The sequence below is a fragment of the Festucalex cinctus genome, chromosome 4 (assembly GCF_051991245.1).
Source record: "Festucalex cinctus isolate MCC-2025b chromosome 4, RoL_Fcin_1.0, whole genome shotgun sequence".
NCBI classification, from domain to species: Eukaryota; Metazoa; Chordata; class Actinopteri; order Syngnathiformes; family Syngnathidae; genus Festucalex; species Festucalex cinctus.
The window spans coordinates 16,272,466-16,293,992 of record NC_135414.1 but is presented as its reverse complement, the minus strand read 5'-3'; the positions used below and the strand labels follow the sequence as shown (position 1 = coordinate 16,293,992).

General features: G+C 39.1%; 1 protein-coding gene across 1 annotated transcript in view; it reads left to right on the top strand.

Annotated features, from left to right (window-relative positions):
* The window catches only part of shank2b (SH3 and multiple ankyrin repeat domains 2b), a 149,310-nt gene that overhangs the window by 70,057 nt on the left and 57,726 nt on the right, over positions 1 to 21,527 (top strand). Inside the window, exons 13-17 of the mRNA XM_077519293.1 lie at positions 5,641 to 5,774; positions 6,613 to 6,726; positions 10,893 to 10,974; positions 15,801 to 15,883; positions 17,478 to 17,602. Coding sequence (XP_077375419.1) covers positions 5,641 to 5,774; positions 6,613 to 6,726; positions 10,893 to 10,974; positions 15,801 to 15,883; positions 17,478 to 17,602 — 538 coding nt within the window. The remainder of the gene's footprint in view (positions 1 to 5,640; positions 5,775 to 6,612; positions 6,727 to 10,892; positions 10,975 to 15,800; positions 15,884 to 17,477; positions 17,603 to 21,527) is intronic.

The following is a 21,527-nucleotide window of genomic DNA, read 5'->3' as shown; positions in this document are numbered from 1 at the left end:
AAATTGTATCAAGGCTAAAAATAAGCAGTTTCACATCACAGTTTGCTGGCCACTACCCCAAATGCAGCTGACTGTGCCTGATCCGTTCAAGTCGCCAGATCCTCATAATATTCAGATGCGTGGCACGGCTGTGAGCCTGGTCTGGGCCGAGCCATCAAACAGAGTCGAAATGAGTGGTTAGGTGTGGTTCCGAGGCAGCCAATCTAGACCAAATGTGGAAAAATTTGAAATTCAACGTCAAACACGTGACGTCACGACGGCCAACAATACAAAATAAATAATCAGATGCAATCAGATGCAGATTATCAAAGTACTCAAGCATGTTTAATTTTGAGCTAGACACAAAAACAGATTGTTTGGACAAAAATGTTGATTTTGAGAATTCTCCAAAAATAGCTCCCTTGAGGTCCCTATTTTCATTTCCCAGCTGCACAAAAGTTACAATTGCAGTAGAAGTGTATGAAAATATGCAAATATTAGAATGTGCAACTTTAGCCGACTTTAGCAAGTAGCATGTCTCGGAAACCTGCCTTGAAATAACCCGGAGTTTCTCTCCTCTAATGTCACTTTACAAATGATTGATGTAAATGGACATGGCAACAAAAAAAAAGTGAAAATACACCATAAAGTGTCCATTCAGCACGACAGTGAACACAATGATGCACGACATAACACAGCATCCGACCGTGTTGTTGTTGTGGAAGTGCACACCGTCATTGGTACCATGGCGCAGGTTTGTAATCCAAACAGAATAATCTTCAATTCCAAAATCTCTTTCTGTGCCTTTTATCAACGCGTAACAAATGAACCATCTGCCTGCATCGCAGTATATCACCACACATTTTCACTTTATGCTCTTTTAACTGGGATGAAATTCAAATCAAATATGAGCTATGAAATATGAACCTTGAAGATGAAAAATTATCATGTTGGTCCTCCCAGAGCGAGTCTCATGGCCCAAAATGCACGTAGAGCATATGGACCAAATGCATTTGAGACGTAATCCAAGATCAATTATCAATAAACGTACACACCAAATGGCAAACAATCTTTTAATTCACACAAAATTGTTAAATTAAATCTCCCACTGCTGTAATATGACCTCATTTAAGCAAGAAAATATCACAAGGAGCAACAATAAAATAGCCAAACGTTGGCTGATGCCTCAGAAGATGAATTGTAATGTTAATATGATCTTGAGACTGATTTCATCTGTTGAGAGGTCAAACTTCCTAAACTTTTAAAGGGTTCAAATCTTGGATGATGTTCCTTACCTGATATTGGAATTAACTTAACTTAACTTAACTTAACTTAAATTAACTTAAATTTGGGCTCAATATCGTTTTCCTACTGGTTGCTCTGGACATTTGAAATATGCACGGACCAAAATTGTAAAACCGTTTTCTCAAAATGAGGTATTTCAATGCAAGGACCACAATTTTGAACCCGTTATCTCAATTAGGGATTTCAACCTGGCAACATTAAATCTGCTGTACCTTTGTCACATGAGGACCCCCGATTGAATATTATTATTGTATATATCTGCCTGTTTGTAATTGCACACAAACAATATTGGCATCTTGTTGAGGATAGTCTATTGTTTGAGATTTGAATGTTTTGCAATATCTGATGAAACGACCTCAATGAATCTGTCACATCAGTTTTCTGCTGTGAAAGGAAACACATCTAACTTGTATTTTCTTTCCTTGCCGTCCAAAATATTAAGAAAAGTAGTGGCTGTCGATTTCCAGATAAGATGAAGACAAAAATGAAATGTTGTCTTTTTGCTTGCATGACAAGTGTGAACCTTCCATGCTTGTCCGCCCAGCCGCCTTTAAACGACTCCCACCTTCCTCCTTTTCGTCCCATTGTACCCGCACCCCCTCTTCATCAATCATTCACCCACACTCTCTGTGGCATCCCCATGCTCCCAGTTGCTGTTTGCTAGTTGCAGACTAAACATACTCGTGAGCAAACATGCAACAAACACTCACACGGACACACATGTGCAGTGTTGCAGCCGTCAGTCAAACCTGCGGTGTCATGGCAACAGCTTCCTGATGAAATGTGGTGAAAATGAATATGTGATGAATGTTAGGACAAACCAAGGATCAACATTGTTCCAGATAAGTCAAGTAAAATGTTCCGTGGAACAGTAGTAGTGTTATAGGTACAATTAAGTAGTTAATTGAAGAATTGGTCACAACAGATAAAATATGGCCATTATTTTTGCAAGGTTTAAAGTAATTCATAGGCAAGACAAAACAAAACATATTGGTCTTAAAACAGCATATTTCTGTTATCCTAAAATTGATCACCTACACTGCTTGAGACTGCAGAATTCATTTGTCTGCTTTTGCAACCAACTTGACATTGGTAGTCAGAATCCCGATTATATCATTTGTCTCCCATCTGTGCTATTTCAGTGTGGCAGTGTTATGTTATCACACATGACGTCCCTCTTTCCAATTCTTATCTTTACATCTTTTTCTCCTTCACTCCTTTTCTCTGGTGATTGTCCAATAATAGCTCACATGATGCACACTTGGTCTTAATCAACACTATCTAATTAGCACCTCAAAGCCACCTGGGAAATTGCGAAAAAGCATGGCTGATGGTTTTTTTCATCTAACTACCTGCTGACCTTGCATGTCAATTCGAGTTCCATCCGAGCCAGTTCTGCTGTGTTGCACATATTAGATGTCAGCATATCCACATTTACAACACAGCAATCATATCAGTGATGGATTTTATACACTAATACCATTTCTCAGTTTTGTAAGTTAATGTTTTTCTACATGTTAATGAAAGATGTGTAAAACAAAATGAAAAAAAAAAATCACATGTATTTTTTATCCCTTTTGAGTGGCTTTGAAAGTTTACATTGATAATGCCAGTTTTTGCAGTTATGTCATGCTGTGTCGACTACAGTATAAATGCAACGACCAGTATTGGGCCCCCTAAAAATATATTATATTACAATTTTACTGCAATTGGCTGTTAACCAGTTCAGAGTGTACCCCGCCTCCTGCCCGAAGCCAGCTGGGATAGGCTCCAGCACCCCCCTGGCCCTTTTGAGGAGTAAGCGGCTAATTAAGAAAATGGATGAATGGATTACAATGTTATTATACCACTACTTAAGAAATTAAGGAACATCAGTTTATATAGTTTGCCTGTCAATCATGTACTGTGTATGATTTTATTTCAACTCGGCCTCATAGTGTTCCCGATTTTAATGTGTATCAGCCTGCAGCATATTTAAAGTGAAGTAGATGTGTGTGGCTTACTCACTGCTTAACAGCAAGTCATTTGGATTTAATCTGCTAATGTTTCTTTTAAATAGATTCATATAGCAACAATTTTGTTTTCTTAATTTTGAATTATTTGCTTTTCTATCAATGTACTTCCATTTCTAAGGTATTGGAATATATCTGCAAAAATGATTGTGGATTATTGTTGAATGTAGTGACTAATTTGAACAAAATAAACCGAAAAAATGTGATGTTAGCCGAATCGTCGTCTGTTGTATCTCAATACGACGCAATGGAATGATTACCAACCAGGATTCCGTGAGATATCATCAGATGTTGCTCTGTTGGGAAATTTTCCCATTTCCCTTCATTCATCCTAAAATGATTACACCGGACCCCCCGCATACTGGAGGTTTATCACCCACGGATTCACCTATTTGCAGATGTCACCTCCTCTCCAATATTTAAAAATATATACATATATACTATTATTTTTGCTTTAAGAGTTTTTTTTCTTTTTTTTCTTTTTTGGGGGGGCGGAGGCGTCGCCAACCCCCATTTCCCCCCGGCAGAACTGTTTAAATGTCTTCCATTAGGTAGCAGAAGTATAATTATTACATGGTGTGCTCTAAGGTTTTTCTAATGTAAATGATTGGCTCAATAAAGCTTAGAAGTAATAGCACTGACAATCTAAGACAGTAACAAAATGAAAAGGATAAATTGAATTGTGTTGTATCACACAAATGTTCCCCTATCAATCAAATAAGCTAAGTGTTACATGTCACTGAAGTAATTTACGTTTTTATGGAGTCTCTAGTTGCTTGGGGTACACAGTTGCTGTTGGATGCAGTTCATGACTTTCCATTAGAAAATGTGCAAGCAGTCATATGCACACTAGGATTTGAATTGGGTTAGATCTCCAAAGGCCCATGACGGTTTGACGGGGAGTGCAGTCTACAGGACAAGGTGACCCACTTGCAAAAAAAAAAATAATAATCTTTCCTCTTATCTCAATCCGTCACTTTTTCCCTTCATGTCCTCTTCACTCTTTTCACTCTTCTACAGTTTTCACCTCCCTGCTTGTTTGAGTCCATGTGACTCTGAAAATCTTGATGTCATTATATTAGAAACAGCTTATTTGTTTTGTTTTGGGTTTTTTTTTTTGTGCTGTTTGACTTTTGCTTGGATTTGTTGAGGGGGGAGTAAAAATATATACATTACGATATGTAAATAAATAAATATATACATTTTTCCTTTCATTTTAATTCTAAAAACTGAGTAATGATTTATAGCTGAGGGTGGCTGTAATGTAATCACTTATTTGCTATCGTCAAGAGGCTTCACGCATTCATACATTTAGGACATTTTTATTTGTTAGGACTCGAATGTAATAGCCTACTTCTGACTGCATCTGTTGTAGAAATATGACGATTGACCAGTAAGAGGCGCTACAATATCACTTGTAGCCTACCAACCGGCATTGTAATGATCTTTGTTATTATCTCATCTCAACTCCAGGGAATTGACAAAGGAGCATTAATGATGCTACTGGCTTTTTTAGCCTGACCTATTAAATAAATAAATAAATAAATAAATACAATGGAAAACTGGAGCATAAAGATGTGCTGACCAGTACGTGTTTTTTTTGTAAATATATATATATATTTGGATTAAAAAAAACAAAAAAACAAAAAACTTACTGGTTTGCACGTCTTTATGCTACAGTTTTCCTGTTCAGAGTTTGCTTTTATTTTTATTTTATTTTCCTTTTTGGGTCGGGTGATACTCTGCGTCTTCATACATACCAAAAACATCAACTCAAAACTGCCCTTTTACTGTAGTTCAGTGGTGTCAAAGTCCAGTCCTCGAGGGCCTGAGTCCTGCATGTTTTCGAGGTTCTCGCACAGACGCATGAAAAGGGGTGGAAGGTGGTCTCCAAGTGCTCATCCACAGCGACCAGCTTTACACAACTTGTTAATATTAATGGAATGTTGTTTCAAATGGTGTATGTAAATGGACCGCAATTGCTCATCCACTTTGGCTTTGGAACCGAAGGGTCACCTTCAAATCCTGCTGTGGACAAAAAGTAAAATAGCCTACTGTTGAGGTGCCCTTGATCCGCTCAAGCATTGTTTGTGCACCTCCTTCACTCTGATATCTCTTGTGTGTGTGATCTGATTATCTCTGTGGTGTGTAACACAAATATGTAGCAGAGTATCTGTGGAATTTCCCCTTAATTAAATTAAGACTATATTGCACAGGTGCAAATGTCCGTATGATCAATTGTGGGTCTACTGAAGTATGAACAAATTTGGTCACCGTGTCATCAAAATCACTGTATCTGGGTGTGAAGTGCCAGTAACAACAATGGTGTTTCTGCTTTTGTCAGTCCCAGCAGTCATGGAGAAGGTACCAGGAGGAAGCTGTACAGTGCGGTTCCAGGGAGACATTTTGTGGTGGTTCGTCCGTACACTCCCCAGGCTGAAGGAGAAATCAACCTCTGTAAGAATGATAGAGTCAAAGGTAAGACTGGAAATTATTGTTTCAATTAGGAAAAATCAAATAATCGATATCTAATCGATATTCCTTTTTGAACCCGTTATCGAGTCATAAAACCATGAATTGATTATTTTAATATCTTAACATAATATATTTTATATATAATTTTTATATAATTTTTTATATATAATTTAATATATTTTAACCATTACCGTATTTTCACGACTATAAGGCGATGAATGACATATTCTAAAACTTTTTCCATATATAAGACGCTACAGTAGAGGCTGGGGTTACATTGTGCATCCATTAGATGGTGCTGCGCTAAAGGGAATGTCAACAAAACAGTCAGATAGGTCAGTCAAACTTTATTAATAGATTACAAACCAGCTTTCTGGCAACTCCATTCACTCCCAAAATGAACAAACAGCTGTTTTATTATTTTCTCTGAGGTAAAGTATTAGTATTAGCTAGCGATCCAAGATGGCGGGATCTTCTGCGCATGCGCGTCACCGATCGTGCAGGGTCACCGATAGCGTCTTGACAGCGAGACCTGTTGCGGCTCAATATTGATCCATATATAAGGCGCACTGGATTATAAGGCGCATAGTCAGCTTTTGAAAAAATTGAAGGCTTTTAGGTGCGCCTTATAGTGCCGAAAATACGACAATTAATTAATAAGAAAATATCATTTTAAAGGTCACATTTTTTTGTTTGTCTGTTTTCTTGACATTTACACATTCACACAATCGCAATGATCTAGTCAGAACGAAAACTTTTTTGTTCTTATTAAAGAAATTATTCTTGTTATTGAGACTGATGTACTTTTTCACCTCCCCCTTCCCTATCGCCTCGGCTCCAGTTCTGAGCATCGGAGAAGGTGGCTACTGGGAGGGCAGCGCCCGTGGCCAGGTGGGCTGGTTCCCTGCCGACTGTGTGGAGGAGATCCTGCCTAAGGCCACTGAGGAGAGGAGCTGTAAGTTGAATAACCAGAGGATGACTTTTGATGGGGCATGGAACATTAATGTAAAGTCAATGGCATAGCTGCAGCAGTAGTTCTGTACGAAGCAGGATGGCAAGGTCATTGTAGGATGCTCGAGTTCCCAAGGCCATGCTATGGTAACTGGCTATTTTTTCTCCACTACATGAACTTCACGTGTCTCGGCCTTTGCGTCTCACAAAGCTAAGCGTTGCATTGGCCTGCTAACTCAGCTGTGCGTTGGTTTCCAGTTGATGCAAGCTAATGATGTACCACACAATGCTACATGTCCCATATACATCACAAGTTATCCTTGTTCAAGCATGTCTAAATGTTGCCCTGTAAAGTAGGACTCGCCCACCTCCTTGCATTCTGCTCTCTGATTATTTGATTACTGACATTCTCATAAAGCCCAGCTAATTTCCTCTATTTCCGAAGCTAGTGTGGCACCAATGATCGAGGCAGATGGGAAACAAGTCGCTCTGCTATCTCTGGTTCTTTGGCTTCCTCTGGGTGGCCTATTTTTACAGTTTGACCCAAGGCCTTTGGCGCAGAGCTCCTCTAATATTGTGTCCTACCCAAAGTGCCCCGAGCTCGGCGTGCAAAAACATCCCAGTCAAGGATAGCATCATACTTGAAGGCTTGTAGCTGCAGTTAAGGTCACGGCCCAGGCATGCATGCGTCTGCCTTGTTTATTAGGTGGGGAGTCGGACAAAGATATACATTAGGGGTGTCAAAATTAGTGCATTCATTTTTGTGTTAATTTAAAGTTCCTTTTACGCCACAAATTTTTTGGACACACAATTAATGACCACCCCTTACTTGGAGGGGGAATTCCAATCACAACGCCGCAGACACATCCACATCAATATTTTGCAGGAATAAATAATAATGCATATATTTGTGGAGACTGGGATCAAGTTGTATTTTACAATTTTAAAAATGTGCAGTTTCACAAGTTACTTCGTTGCTATTTGTCAACTATGGGCGTGTGAAGCCCTATGAGACTTTTGTGTGATTAAGGGCTTTATAAATAAACTTGACTTGACTACTTCATGTTAAAGATTAGATAGCTTTTAATATGAAAACAAAAATGTACTGAGCTGTCACCATCTTACAAATGTAATTGTGCCATCTATTGGCAGAAAAATGACAACAAAAATCAATATCACACTCATTTTTTTTTACAGTTCAGTGCAGCTTTTTCATTTTAACCCAATTTTATGAATTATTATGAAATTACTGTATCAATAACTAAAATATGCAGCCATATTTCTTAGTTTAACATTGTTTCCACTTTTGCCAGAGTAGGAAAATTTAGAAAAATATATTATTGTATATAATGAACAGATATAAAATTTGCGATTAATCGTGAGTTAACTATTGAAGTCATGCGATTAATTACGAATAAAAATTTTAATCACCTGACACCCCTAATACATATGAATGCCAAAAGTATTTCCCGGTTGAATTGAGTTATTATATGGCCACCCCCATTGATTTCTTGTGTTTATTTTGGTTAGTGTCACTTTCATGTCACAGTACCTGTATCTGCTAATACTTCCCTCAGCACGTTCATAAATTTCTGTGTGCACTGGATTGGTTGGCTACCAATTCGGGGTCTACCCCACTTATGGCCCGAAGCCAGCTGGGATAGGCTCCAGCGCCGCAACCTCAGTACATTTCGTAACATTACAGTCTTGGGTGATGTGCACTCTTCTTCATGAATAATAAGAGAACACATTTTCTGCCTCGGTATCTCTCCGCGTTTTCTCTCTCTCTCTCTCTCTCTGACTCACAAACACACACGCACATACACACATTTCTCTGCTAATCCTGCTCATTCAATAGCTGTGATGCAGCAGGATTAGGCCCTGCTTAGACATGCTTTGTTAAAGTTCAGGTTAGCATCCTTGTGGAGCCCCATAAATGAAAGCACAGTGTACCTAAAGTACACTGAAGCACGTATATGCACCTGTCCACCTGTTGAATCTTATTCAGGGTCACGGCGAAACTGGATCATATCCCAGGTATTTTAGGGTGAGAGGTGATTTAAACCCTGAACTGAGCAGCAGTCAGTCATATAATTGACACTGGCTGGATTTACACTACAGGTGCAAGTGCCCAGTTCAGATTCATCCTGTTAACTAGGGGTGTTAAAATTAGTGCATTAATTTAGAGTCAAAATCCTTGAACACCACATTTATTTATTTATTTTTAAACAAGCAATTAATGACGGCCCCTTACATGGAAAGCCTCTATTGGGGGAATTCCAGTCACTACACAGCAGACACATTCACATCAAAATTTAGGAGTAATACATTTAATAATAATGCATATATATTGTGGAGACTGAGGTCAAGCTGTATTTTACTCTTTTAAAAATGTGCAAAATTTCACAAGTTACTTCAAGTTAAGAGTAGACAGCTCTGAATCTGAAAAGAAAAATACAAATGTCTCTGATGTTCTATAGTTCATTGATGCCCAACCTTCACGCTGACCAAGTGGGTCACTTTCCTATTTTATATACTGTATCAACTTTACAGCACTCCTCGTTTTTTTTTGTTTTTTTTAATCACTGTTGTGCTGTTGCTTGATCATCTTCTTCCAGCCGCATCCTCCCTCCTCCAATCTGACACTGTGAGCACAGAGTTAGGGGGAGAAGAAAATGTTCCTGCAAAGATTGCAAGATGTAAGCCGGATCAGGGGGAATGGCATTTCTGTGAAAGTGTGACAGCTGGTCTGAGAGGCTATGTGAAGTAAATGACAGCGCATTATAGGGCCTGAATAAGACAAACATAGAAAACAAGAGGAATCTTTACAGTGGAATGAAATTGTCTTATTTTCATTGAATATTTCTTATTTTGAAGGTGCTGCTGTCTGGAATCAGTTATTTTACACACCCTCCATTGTTTTGTATCATCATCAAGAGTAAAGTCATTAACTCATTCACTCCCAGCAATTTTCACTGAAGCAACCCCCTTTGCTCCTGGCTGTTTTCCTGGATTTTTGACAGGTTTTGCAAGGTCCACAGAATATTGTGCTCTATTGCTATAAAAACATGGAATCTACCAAATGAAAGATAAGAGTCTCTTCTTTCATCAGGAAACAAAGTATATTTCTATCTGTTTGCATTTTGCAGCAATTAGCATTAGAATAAAGCTAAGTTCAATCATTATTCACAAATCTGCTTAGAACTATGGGGAAATCAGCTTGTTTTAACATGGCCCTGGTTGATCTCTTATACTCTGCTGGCACCTTCTGACCGTTTTTGAAATAACTACCATTGCTTCAACCGTTCTCTGCAGTAGAGACTGCATCGAAGCCTTCTGTATGATCTAGCATACAAAACATTTAAAAAAAAAAAAAAAAAAAAAAAAAAAAAAACGTATAAATACGTCTTTGGGACACTTAAAACATTTAAAATAGAACGTATTTATACGTTTTTGGAAGCAAATGTCTTAAAGGGTAGCAGAGACCTTATTCATGTTAACTGGAATTGTACAGTTTCTTATATTTATAACGTTACCAACGGTTTTGTTTCGTAGGGCTGTTGTTCATGTATTTATTTTCAACTTCATTATCCGACATTGATGCTCTCTGGATATGCTCTTTTTATTTATTTATATGCTATTCGACTGATGTGTATTCTATCATCGCATGAAATGTTAATTTGACTCTTGGGAAGAGTCACTAGAAATGATTATCACCGACTGTGAGGTTCGTCGCAGTCAGCAAATTGTTTTGGCATCTCCAGACTCATTCTTTCAGGCTCAGACTCAGGAGATAACAAAACCAACATCATGTGGCCCCTTGCCAAGCAGCAAAAGACAGGAAGAGTTGAGCAAAGTTGGAAAGACAAATGTACAGGTTTTTGTCTCATTAAGCAAAAAGGTGTCCTCTTTTGCAAGGCCAAAGGCAGAAGCAACGTAACATAGATGGTAACCATCTTAATTTTACACCTTTACCTTTCCAAATTGTACCCTAGTGTAATTCTTCATCAATTTATGGAAACTGAATGCAGATGTGATGTTTCATTCATTGCTGAGACAGTTGTGAGTGTGTTAGTTTACAAGTAATTGGATTGTATTTCCTGCAAATATTGATTGATGTAACGCCAATAATGGGCTATTAACATTGATCTCATTGTTGTGATGAACCAGATTCCCGAGCGGACCGTGCCGACAGACGGAAACTGTTTCGACACTACACTGTGGGCTCCTACGACAGCTTTGATGCCTCCAGGTAAACCTTTACACACTCTTCATTTTGTGACGCTAACGTTATCTCAATATAACAGAAGGAAAGTCTTCAACCTTTCCGTGTTTTTAAATCTCTTCAAAATTTTAGAGGATGTTACAGACGGCAAATGTATTTTAAACTTTATTGATTTTGCTTGCAATCATCACGCAAGTAAGTGCATGTGCAATGCAGAATACAAGCTTTTCCTTTTTACTAGAGTAATGAATTAAATGAAATGTGACATTTAATCCCAAGCATTTCAAGATGTTGTGCGCTGAAGTTTTTACTTTGCTGTCTTATTCACTGCTGTCAGATCCACGTGAATGCGTGTGTATATTTGCGTGCTTGTGTAAAGCCGTTTGCTATTATACTCAAAATTATTCAACCACTATTGTGCATTACATTGATTTGCAAACTTTGAAAGGTGGTCATGTAGAATCTAATCTGCGAAGCTATTTAATTAGTTGATTTCAAACGACTGATTATCAGCAGGTGCTGGGTTGTGTTAGATCACAGCTGTCATTTGTCCATCAACATCAAGCATAATTTGTTTTTCATGCTGTGGTCATAACCCACATTTAAAGTCATAATATGAACTCAGAAGGAAATACGTAAATGATTATTTTTAATTACTGTATTTCACTTACTGTGATTGGCTGGCAACCAGTCCAGGGTGTCCCCCGCCTACTGCCCAGAGCCAGCTGAGATAGGCTCCAGCACCCCCTGCGACCCTTGTGAGGAATAAGCGGTCACGAAAATGAATAGATGGATGGATGTTTAAAAGCAAAGTTCAAGAGCATTATTTAAATCAGACATGAGTTAGTACCGGTACAATTGCAGAAATGTAATTTTTTTTTCTTTGATGTACCAGTACGCGTGTAATGAAAATTGTATATGTGAATATGTGGATGTATTATTATTGTGTATTTCTATGAATTTTATGTACATACATTATATGAGCAGGATTACACATTTTGTTTTATTGAAATGTAACCTGTTGTATTAATAATGAAATAAGTTAAAAGATACAATGAATAAGGGGTAGTCCTTATTTTAAATTTTCTTTTCTGCTACTTGTCTATGTAAATATGTTTATATGTTCAATAAACAAACAAACAAAGCAAGTGGCAAAATGGCAACCCTCTGAGATGGATAAATATGAGTGAATTTTGCACCACCTCAATTCATATTCCACAAATGACATATTAATCCGAATACCATGTTTGGACGAGTGGTGGCACATCGAGCATATTATTGAAAAGAAACTTTGACTTAACTTCCCCTTTAACATGTGGTGGCAAACAATAGCTACTGTTTATTTCTACTTAGTAATGAAAAGTGGAAAGCAGTCATCCGCAAGCCATTGTTAATATACCCACTAATGTAATTGAGTTATTCTGACACAAGTATATTCCCAGTTGATAGTGATAATGACAATACTTGAAATTGATCCACATGGCAATGATGTAAAATTATGGTGAGTAATGCTATTGCTATTGTCATTACTCTGTAAACAAATGAATTTGTATTATTCTCTGAATGAGTTTCATTTCAACACAAAAGTGTGAAATTGCTGCAATTATCTAAGTAATTTAAGCATCAAAGCTTTTAAATAAAAAATCTGGGTCCCCTTGACTAAAGCTCACTGGGTAAAAATCTGTTCAGGAAAAGCACAAGCAAAAAAAAATTGTGAATGAATGACCATTTGATGAATAAGGTCTTTTTTCATACTGTCACATCTATTTGACTTTCAAACCACTTCTTTTTCCACTCTGAACTTGGGGCGATTCCAATGAACTTTTTCCCCTCCTTTTCGGCGAGTATAGAGGGAATGTTTGAGCAGTTACATACGGAGGAGAAGGAGAAGGGAGGGAAAGAGGAAAAACTGTGCAATCAAAGGTGCCGTTTTGTTCTGTTGATTAATGTGCATTGTCCATCCATCCATCCATTTTCTGAACCTCACAAGGGTCACAGGGGGGTGCTGGAGCCTATCCCAGCTGGCTATGGGCAGTAGGCAGGGTACACCCTGAACTGGTTGCCAGCCGATCGCATATGTGCATTGTCCTAAAAAATACCATTTTAAATGGTGCCAGAGGGTACTAGTTAGCCCCAAGGAGTGGACAACATAATTAGCTCATAGGTCTTTTCTGAAAATATCTCACCAGTGAATAGATTACAAACCAGCTTTCTGACAACTCCATTCACTCCCAAAATGAATAAACAGCTGTTTTATTATTTTCTCTGAGGTAAAGTATTAGTATTAGCTAGCGATCCAAGATGGCGCAATGCACGTCACTGATCGTGCAGGGTCGCCGATAGCGTCTTGACAGCGAGACCTGTTGCATCTCAATATTGATCCATATATAAGGCGCACTGGATTATAAGGCGCATGGTCAGCTTTAGAAAAAATTGAAGGCTTTTAGGTGCGCCTTATAGTTGCGGAAAATACGGTACATGTTTTGGTATTCCTTTAGCATCTTTCCTTCCATTGCCCTTGACGTCGGACTAGTGTGCTGACAATCAGTCTTTGTTGCCTGCATGGGGCTGCATGCTGAGAGAGAAAGGTGGACAAGCAGGGGAGCCAGATGATTTTTTCGACATGATGCATCAGCTCTCAATAAAGTGCTGATGAAGCTGTTGACTGAGGGCCTATTAAAAAGTCACATGCCGCAGATGAGTCTATGCAGATGAATGCACTATTTGTCCTTTCTCGGAGGTAGAAGGAATCCTCGTCCATAATGACAAAGAATCATGTTTAGCAACTTTAATAAAATATGTCTTTGCAGAATATCTCTTCACTATTATTCATCCTGACCCCCAATTGTGCAGTCCAGAATCTGGATGTTCCCCGGGGTCAACTCGCATTTCATCCTCACAGCATGTCGGCCAGCATGTCCCCATTCAGAGAGTCCGATTCCTTTAACCCCAGTGCCTGCCATCACTTGTTGAAAAAGATAACGTTGTCGATAAATTGTCAGGCTTGTGTTGCATGCTGCAGTGCACTGACCTATCGGAGCTGTCAGATTCGGGTGGATGAACGCGTGTGTGTGTCTGTGTGCGTGTGTAAGGGAATGCTGTGAGATAACCTTCAGTGTGTCAACAGTGTGGGCCTCCTTCCTCTCCAGACAGATTGCGTTGCTAAGGGAACAGTTGCTAGGATTGCACCCCTCTCTCTGTTCTATATTTTACCCTTTCTCTCCGGCATGCCTCATGTATGTGTTCGGTGTTATCCTTGCACCCAATATAAGATGAGTAATGTCCCCCTGTGCGAAATAGTGCACACTTGGCCTGTCACACTCTTCCGCAGCTGTTTCTTTGGTGGCGTTTCTTCACCACACCAGATTGACCATGATGGCAATGAGACCAAAACGTTTTTGAAAGAAGACAACATCTTCAGGATGTATTCAGGTCAGGTAGTTGGACTCTATTCCACCAGGTGGATGATTTGAATAAAAAATACAGTGAAAGCTCAATGCAGGAATGCTCCGATTCATCAATTCCTTTTATGGAAAGCATCACGTATAAGCACATTCCAGTTATCTTTGTTGTTTGCTCCAAATTTGCTCTCAGTATAGCTCCAAAGAACCTGAACACTGCTTGGTAGTCTTATTAACCTTTTACTAGTGAAAAGAAATATGTAGGACACGTACAGTAGCATGAAAATTAAATGCACGTGTTTATTTTGCAGTACAAATTGATTTAGCAAAAGATACCCTCTGTGCTTTTGTTCTGAACAAATAGGCAATAAAAGCAGTGGATGTGGTGAAATGAATGACCGTTTTGATGAAGCAGACAAATTCTAGAAGAGGTTGAACATTTATTTGTTGTTGAATAATTGATATAAAAAAGCTTACTGATGATAATGTTAGTTGCAAAGTGATTTTCTAACATAAATGCCATTTTATTTCTTACAATAAGGTGTGTTTTTACTTATTTCTAGATTGCATTGTGTCTCTTTGTTTTTTAACTACAAAATTATTCTGTGGCTTGAAGGGATTCCATTCTTTTTAACGGGAAACTAATTGTTTTGGTTTGGAAATTGAGTCTTTTGGGACATTTTTAACTGTGACAAATAACAGTTCAATTTGACAGCAGTTTACGTGTTATTTGGAGTAATTTAGTGAAACTGCAACGACGTAACAAACGATTGTAAATTGAACCGTCAGCCATCACGCCTAATGAATGTTTGGAATCAATTAACCGATTAGTCGGCGAGTTCAACGCAGACAGTCGTAAATGAGGGTCACACGTCCTCACGCGCACGCTCACACGCACACACCAGCTCGGCTCGTCTGCTTATGAGAAGCGGCGCACACCTAATCACGATCGCGCTCCGTCTTCATCGAGTCTTCAAACCGACTAGATTCAGCCTCCCCCCGTCCGGTCTCATGTTCTGACATGAGGCGCTTCCACCGGTCCTGATGTCGCCTCCTTCTAAGCGCGCCGACCGACATCGCTGGCAGAGGAAGCAGCACCAGCAGCGGGGGTAACCGCGGCGCGAAGCCCGCTTCTCCGCGCGGGAGGCTCCGTGGGAGCGCCGGCGGGAGGAGGGAGGGCAAAGAAGGGAATTACGTCGTCTGCGTCGTCTTTTTTTTTTTTTTTTTGTGGCTCGTCTCTTTCCTGGAGATGCTGCCGCCGGGCTGCCGGGGCCACTGTCATACCGTGTGATATACACAGCGCCCGCTGGGGTGGGGTGGGGTCGGGGTCGCCCTGCCCCGGCCGGACTCGCTCTCCTCCAGCATGAACCTCCATTCGGCCAGGGCGTCCGTGGCCATGCTGCGAATGATGGGCTGCGCTAACGGCCGCTCTGCTCGGCATCTTCTCCACAGTGACTGCGTGGTGGACGAGAAGACGGTGGTACTCCAGAAGAAGGAGAATGAAGGATTCGGCTTTGTCCTGCGAGGGGCAAAAGGTAATTCGCACTTCTCGGAATTGAATTTAAACCGTTATTCTCAACGTTCCCCTGAAGTCAGTCACTGTTGAGTTGCACTCATGATGGATGACAAAGCCAAGCCTACTTTTTGAGATGTGTAATATTTTGTAGTTTGACTCTGGTTGGTTCGCCGTGTTAGGTCACCATTTTGGGTTTGAAAGCAACTTTATTTGTGATCCATATTTTTTTCCTTTGCTGCAATTGAGGAAGCTCCCCTAATTTTCACAAATCCATCTTTGCACCTTGCAGACACCATTAGCTTTCTGAACACAACCTGAATTGTCTGTGATGTGAATGGCCTCACCAAGCTGTTTGATATTTCACCAAGCCTTCAGATTGACTCTAAAAATAGACAGTTTGGACTGCTGCATCGGTTACTATGACAATTCTCACCATGTCATAATCCACGTTGAATTTCACTACGGTGTGGAGCGATTGGATGCTGCGGCTGTGTCAAGAGATGCATTTAGTGTTTCATGCATCTTTAAGAAAGTCAAAGAAAGGGAGAGGTAGAGTGAAAAGAAAGCAAGATTTGGCTTGAAAAACAAGAGGAATGTTTTAGTCATTCTGACACACTGCCATCACCCTGGGGAACTGACCCAGCCAAGCTTATCCTGCAAGGGGGTGAACACACATACACAAACACACGAACATACACTCATGCTCGAGCTGTCACATAGGCTTACATCCTCTTCTGCTCCCTGATATTCTGCTGTTCTTTGCTCCATGGCTGTCTACCATCCTCTTTTTATTTTTATTTTATTTTTTTTTAACTGCTTTGTCCATATCTCACTGTCATCCTCACAGCCGGACACCCAAACATACTCATCCCCATCACGCAAGTCGAACATGCTTGTGGGCTGTCTGTCTTCCAGTAGGATGACTTATAGGAAGTGTCACATGTCGCCATTCCACCCACAATATTTTGTAACCTCCCCGGGAGCAAGCAACAGATGAAACCATGTGTAGGGAAAGGAAGCAACACAAACTTGAATAAAACCCAATTAATGACAAGTCAAATGGAATTAGTAATTTAAAAACAACAACAACATTTTGTTGTGTGTAGTGCACAATTAATGTGGGGTTATGCTTCTTCAGACACAATTGTATTTTCAGTAGGCTACGTTTTTGCAGCACTTAATTCATGAGAAAAATGGCATGAATTGATATTGATTCATGCTAAATGTCATGTAAGGCTGTGCTGTATTTTCTAAACTTCTTCCAATGCTGCTGTTCACACGCTTTTGACCACAATATTGGCCATTTTCACAATCTAACAAGCTCCAAGCACCGGCTGTTTTTTGTACACAACTAAAAAACAAAAACAAGCCCCCCAAAAATTGAGTTATTTTGTGCATTTGACTGAACTTCTTGAGTTAATTGAATGTCTCAAAAAAGTTGGGTCGGTCCCTTTTTGACCCATATTGGTTGTGATTCAACTGTTGAGAGAATATTTACTATTATGGTTAAAACATAAAACAGCCGACTCCTGAATTCAGCCAAATAACCAAAATAATTAGATTATGCAAGTGTTCATATTGTCGTTTCCCTTTTTGTCCCTGCTCCTGCGAAGCGGATACGCCCATTGAGGAATTTACTCCCACCCCGGCCTTCCCTGCTTTGCAGTATCTGGAGTCAGTGGACGAGGGGGGCGTGGCATGGCAGGCGGGGCTTCGGACGGGGGACTTCCTCATTGAGGTGAGAGCTGCTCTTCCTCTTATTTTGCTCTGTTTAATGTGTAATTGGTTTGCAAAACATCGACTTATACAGTCAGATGGGATTGGTAGTGAGATGTTTGTGTTCAACAAAATAATGTGGATATCTTGTTATGAAATAATTAAAACATTTGGAATATCTTTGTGGTTATGGTTGATGGTTAATTTTGCCATTTTTGCCTGAGACAGGAACTCATCAACGTATACTAAAACACAATTGTAGAATTTGTTAGTTTTGAGTCTTGTCAACTTTATTTTGTACCACTGATGCTGTTGTACATATTGCTGGCGTCTTGTACCTCCAAAATTGAGACCCCCAAAACATGTTTTTTGAACAATTAACATTGCATCATCAACGAGCACAAGGCATTTTCTACGCTTTAGATTGGTCAATAATTCGTAAAAATGACAGCCACACGTGATAATATAGATTTTTTTGGAAAAAAACATCAAATTTGGCAAATTGTGACTTATGAGGTTTTGGCCCGACGCCAGCGATATGATCGCTGTATATGGAAAATTAACGATACTGTTTATAACACCACACGGTATAGAACACAATTACCAGACACCCACCACATTTCCGTTGCTTAGGATTCAGAGGAATGGCAATTAAAATCAGCTGGGAAATGTCATAGTCTGCCTTTAAATGGATTTGCAGGTTGGCGTCAACAAAACAAGAGTTGCTTGTGAGCAACCTGCAAAAATGTGTGATGTTGTTTTGGTCTCTCGTTAGCTTGGTTTGCTGTCACCGGATCGCTCACAGTGTTGTCCTCACTACTATAACGGTTGAATATGGAAGTTGTTTGTTTGTCTGTACTTGTTTAACCCAGGATAAAAGAAACTTTTATTAGTGTCTATAAGAATTTTTATTTTAGTACCACCAATATTATCATAATACTTCCTGGGGTGGGGGGGAGTTGCTTTGGATTGATGGCCATCCAGTGCTGCAGAGATTTATTTGGTTTATTTATGTATTTATTTATTTAATTATTTATTTAATTATTTATTTTTTCTGTTTAATGTTTAGTGACAGATTACATTTATTTTAATAGATTCAACGTTATTCAAGTTAGTTTGTTTTTTGCTGACGCCGTTTGTGAAAACGTCAACAGGTTTTGTTCTTCCAATTGTGAACTTTTTGGTGTAGCCGCATCTTTGTGATAGTATATCATTTTGTGTAGGCAAAGAAAATACTGTGGTTTTTGTCATGCCTGGAAAGTTACACAGAGCATCGTATGCAATGCCTAATTGATGCTTTTCTTATGACTTCATACTGTGTCCCTTGTAAGCATCCCTGCGATTGAAATGGGTTTATTTTGTGATTCTGCTAAACGGAGCGTCAGTGTTTACGTGTGTGCAGCTCTTGCACTTCCCAGTCTCTATTCCCGACTCCTTTGTTGTATCTCATATTTTTCCCACTGACCTATTTTTCATGTCTTGTGTGCATCCTTCTTTCTTTAGTCACAAATGCAATTACCACATTACATCATCATGTTCGCAACTGTATTGATGGGCTTTGATATATGTATAATGTTCACAGCTGCTCAGCCTCTAGCTAGTAAGCCACCAATTGTTCGTGTTGCAGCTCATATGCTGTAATTAGCAAGAAGAAAATAGGTCTGCAGTGACTGATAACAATCATGGTACGTCTATTTTTACAAGGAGGATGGCTTCGGCTGTGTATTTGGTCTGCATTTGAATGCATGGAAGTGGAAGAAACCTAAATTTAGCTACAATTGAAAGAGCGTCATCATTGACACGCCCCCATATGAAAGAACATTGTTCCAGTATCATAGGGGTGTTAAAAAAAAATCGATTCGGCAATATATCGCGATACTACAGCACGCAATTCTCGAATCGATTCAATAGGCAGCCGAATCGATTTTTTTAACATCCATTTTTGATGGAAAAATATTCAACAAAACGTCTAACTTTCACACCTTAAGCATGGAAGAATGTTATATTTAATGGAACATTAAGCCTTAATATTTTATTTCAATGCTGTTCAAACATGAAAAATGTTGTTAAACCTGTTAGTTACATACAGTGGCTTACAGTTATATATAGTTATATAGGTAATAATACATTTTCATACAAATCTTAAAGTGTACATGTATAAGTTAAGTGAATGGTATTTTCTAAATATGAGTAAAAATATCGCAACAATCGACTTGTAAATTCATATCGGGATTAATCGAATCGAATCGTGACCTATGAATCGTGATGCAATTCACACCCCTACAGTATCATGTCCTACTCTTTAGGCTACAAATAATTTCAAAAACTTGATCCGACAATAACCGCAGTCCAATTCCCAGGCCAGTATAGCACTATGTCGGACCACCACCAAGCTTACAGACACTAGCTCAATTTGGTCAGTATAGATTTCATAAATAAATACAATGAAATCAACAAATTTTTGTATTCAATGTTTAATGTTGATTTTTATCTACTTAAATTTATCAAGCCAACTTACCTCATTACTGACATTTTTTTTGCATAAATAAGATTAAATCCTTCCCGGAAGAATTGTTATGTTCTGAGGTTGGATCCCAAACACGCAGACACAAAAAAGAGGAACAGAGGCAATAATTCGACAAACCCACACTTCTCCGTTTCGCTTAAATAGACAGTGAATTGATCGGATTGGCTGTGGCTAGACATGTGGGTACAGGACTAACATGGAATTATCTGATTGGCTGTCGACCAAGTAAAGAGATTAAAGATTATTGACATCACATAGCTCCTGACTACACATAGCTTAAAACCAGTTGAAACTAGATGCCGATTACATCAGTTCAAAACATCAGTTCAAAACAGACACTTGACCTCACGGTCATGACCCAAACTTAACCCTGGTGTGACCCAGTCATGACAGGAATGACTCGATCAAAATATAAACTCACAAAAAATGAATATCACTACGTGGATCTGTACTTTTGAAATTTGCTCTTTCTATAGGAGAGAGTGGGGACTATTTTGAGAGGCCACCTCACCCCATTCACTGATGAGTGGCGCACTACGTACATTGCTTGAGTGTATTTTGGCAACTGACAGCACGTCACTGAATTCAGTTAGTTTAGTTTTTTAGAGCTGGTTTGTTAGTTTATATTAATATTTATTTATTTATTTTCCCCAAAATGCTTTGTTTCTTTTTATGTTTTTATTCATTTTAGTATCATAATTCTTGACACATGTCAGCTTTTCTAGATAGAGAGAGATCACACTGTTTACATATTTGCATTTATTAACTTATTTCTGTTGGAGTTTGAAATGTCCTTCTGTGTTTGAATACATCTCCTGTCTTGTGAGCAGATTTCAAGGGACGTCAGTGTTTACTTCCGTTCTGATCCTCTCTGCTTGTACCACAAAGTATGAATTTATTACAAATTCTAAAGCATGTGTAAACCTTGGTGCCTGTCCTCGCATGGTTATTCTGTGCATCAACATGTTTTGTGTGCGTGTGTGTGCTGTGGGGGTATTTTTATTGTACTATGTATGTTTTAATTGTTCATCACCTTGAGTTGCATTTTATTGTATGAATGGTGCTATATAAATAAAGTTTGATTGATAGATTGAATACGATGAATGATCTGTAAGCACACAAAGAAATACTTGCAAATATATTTCACCCTTCCAGGATATCAAGCTTTTATTAATTTAGACGATTATGAAATCAGATGAGTAAACTTAAGAAGACACTGTGCTAAAGAAAAAAAAAATATATAGGTGGGATGGCAGCCTACTGGTTAGCACGTCCGCCTTACAGGTTAGGACTCGTGGGTTCGATTCCCAGCTCCAGCCTTCCTGTGCAGTTTGTATGTTCTCTCCGTGCTTGCGTGGGTTTTCTCTGCATGCTCCAGTTTCCCCCACATTCTAAAAACATGCATGGTAGGTTAATTGAA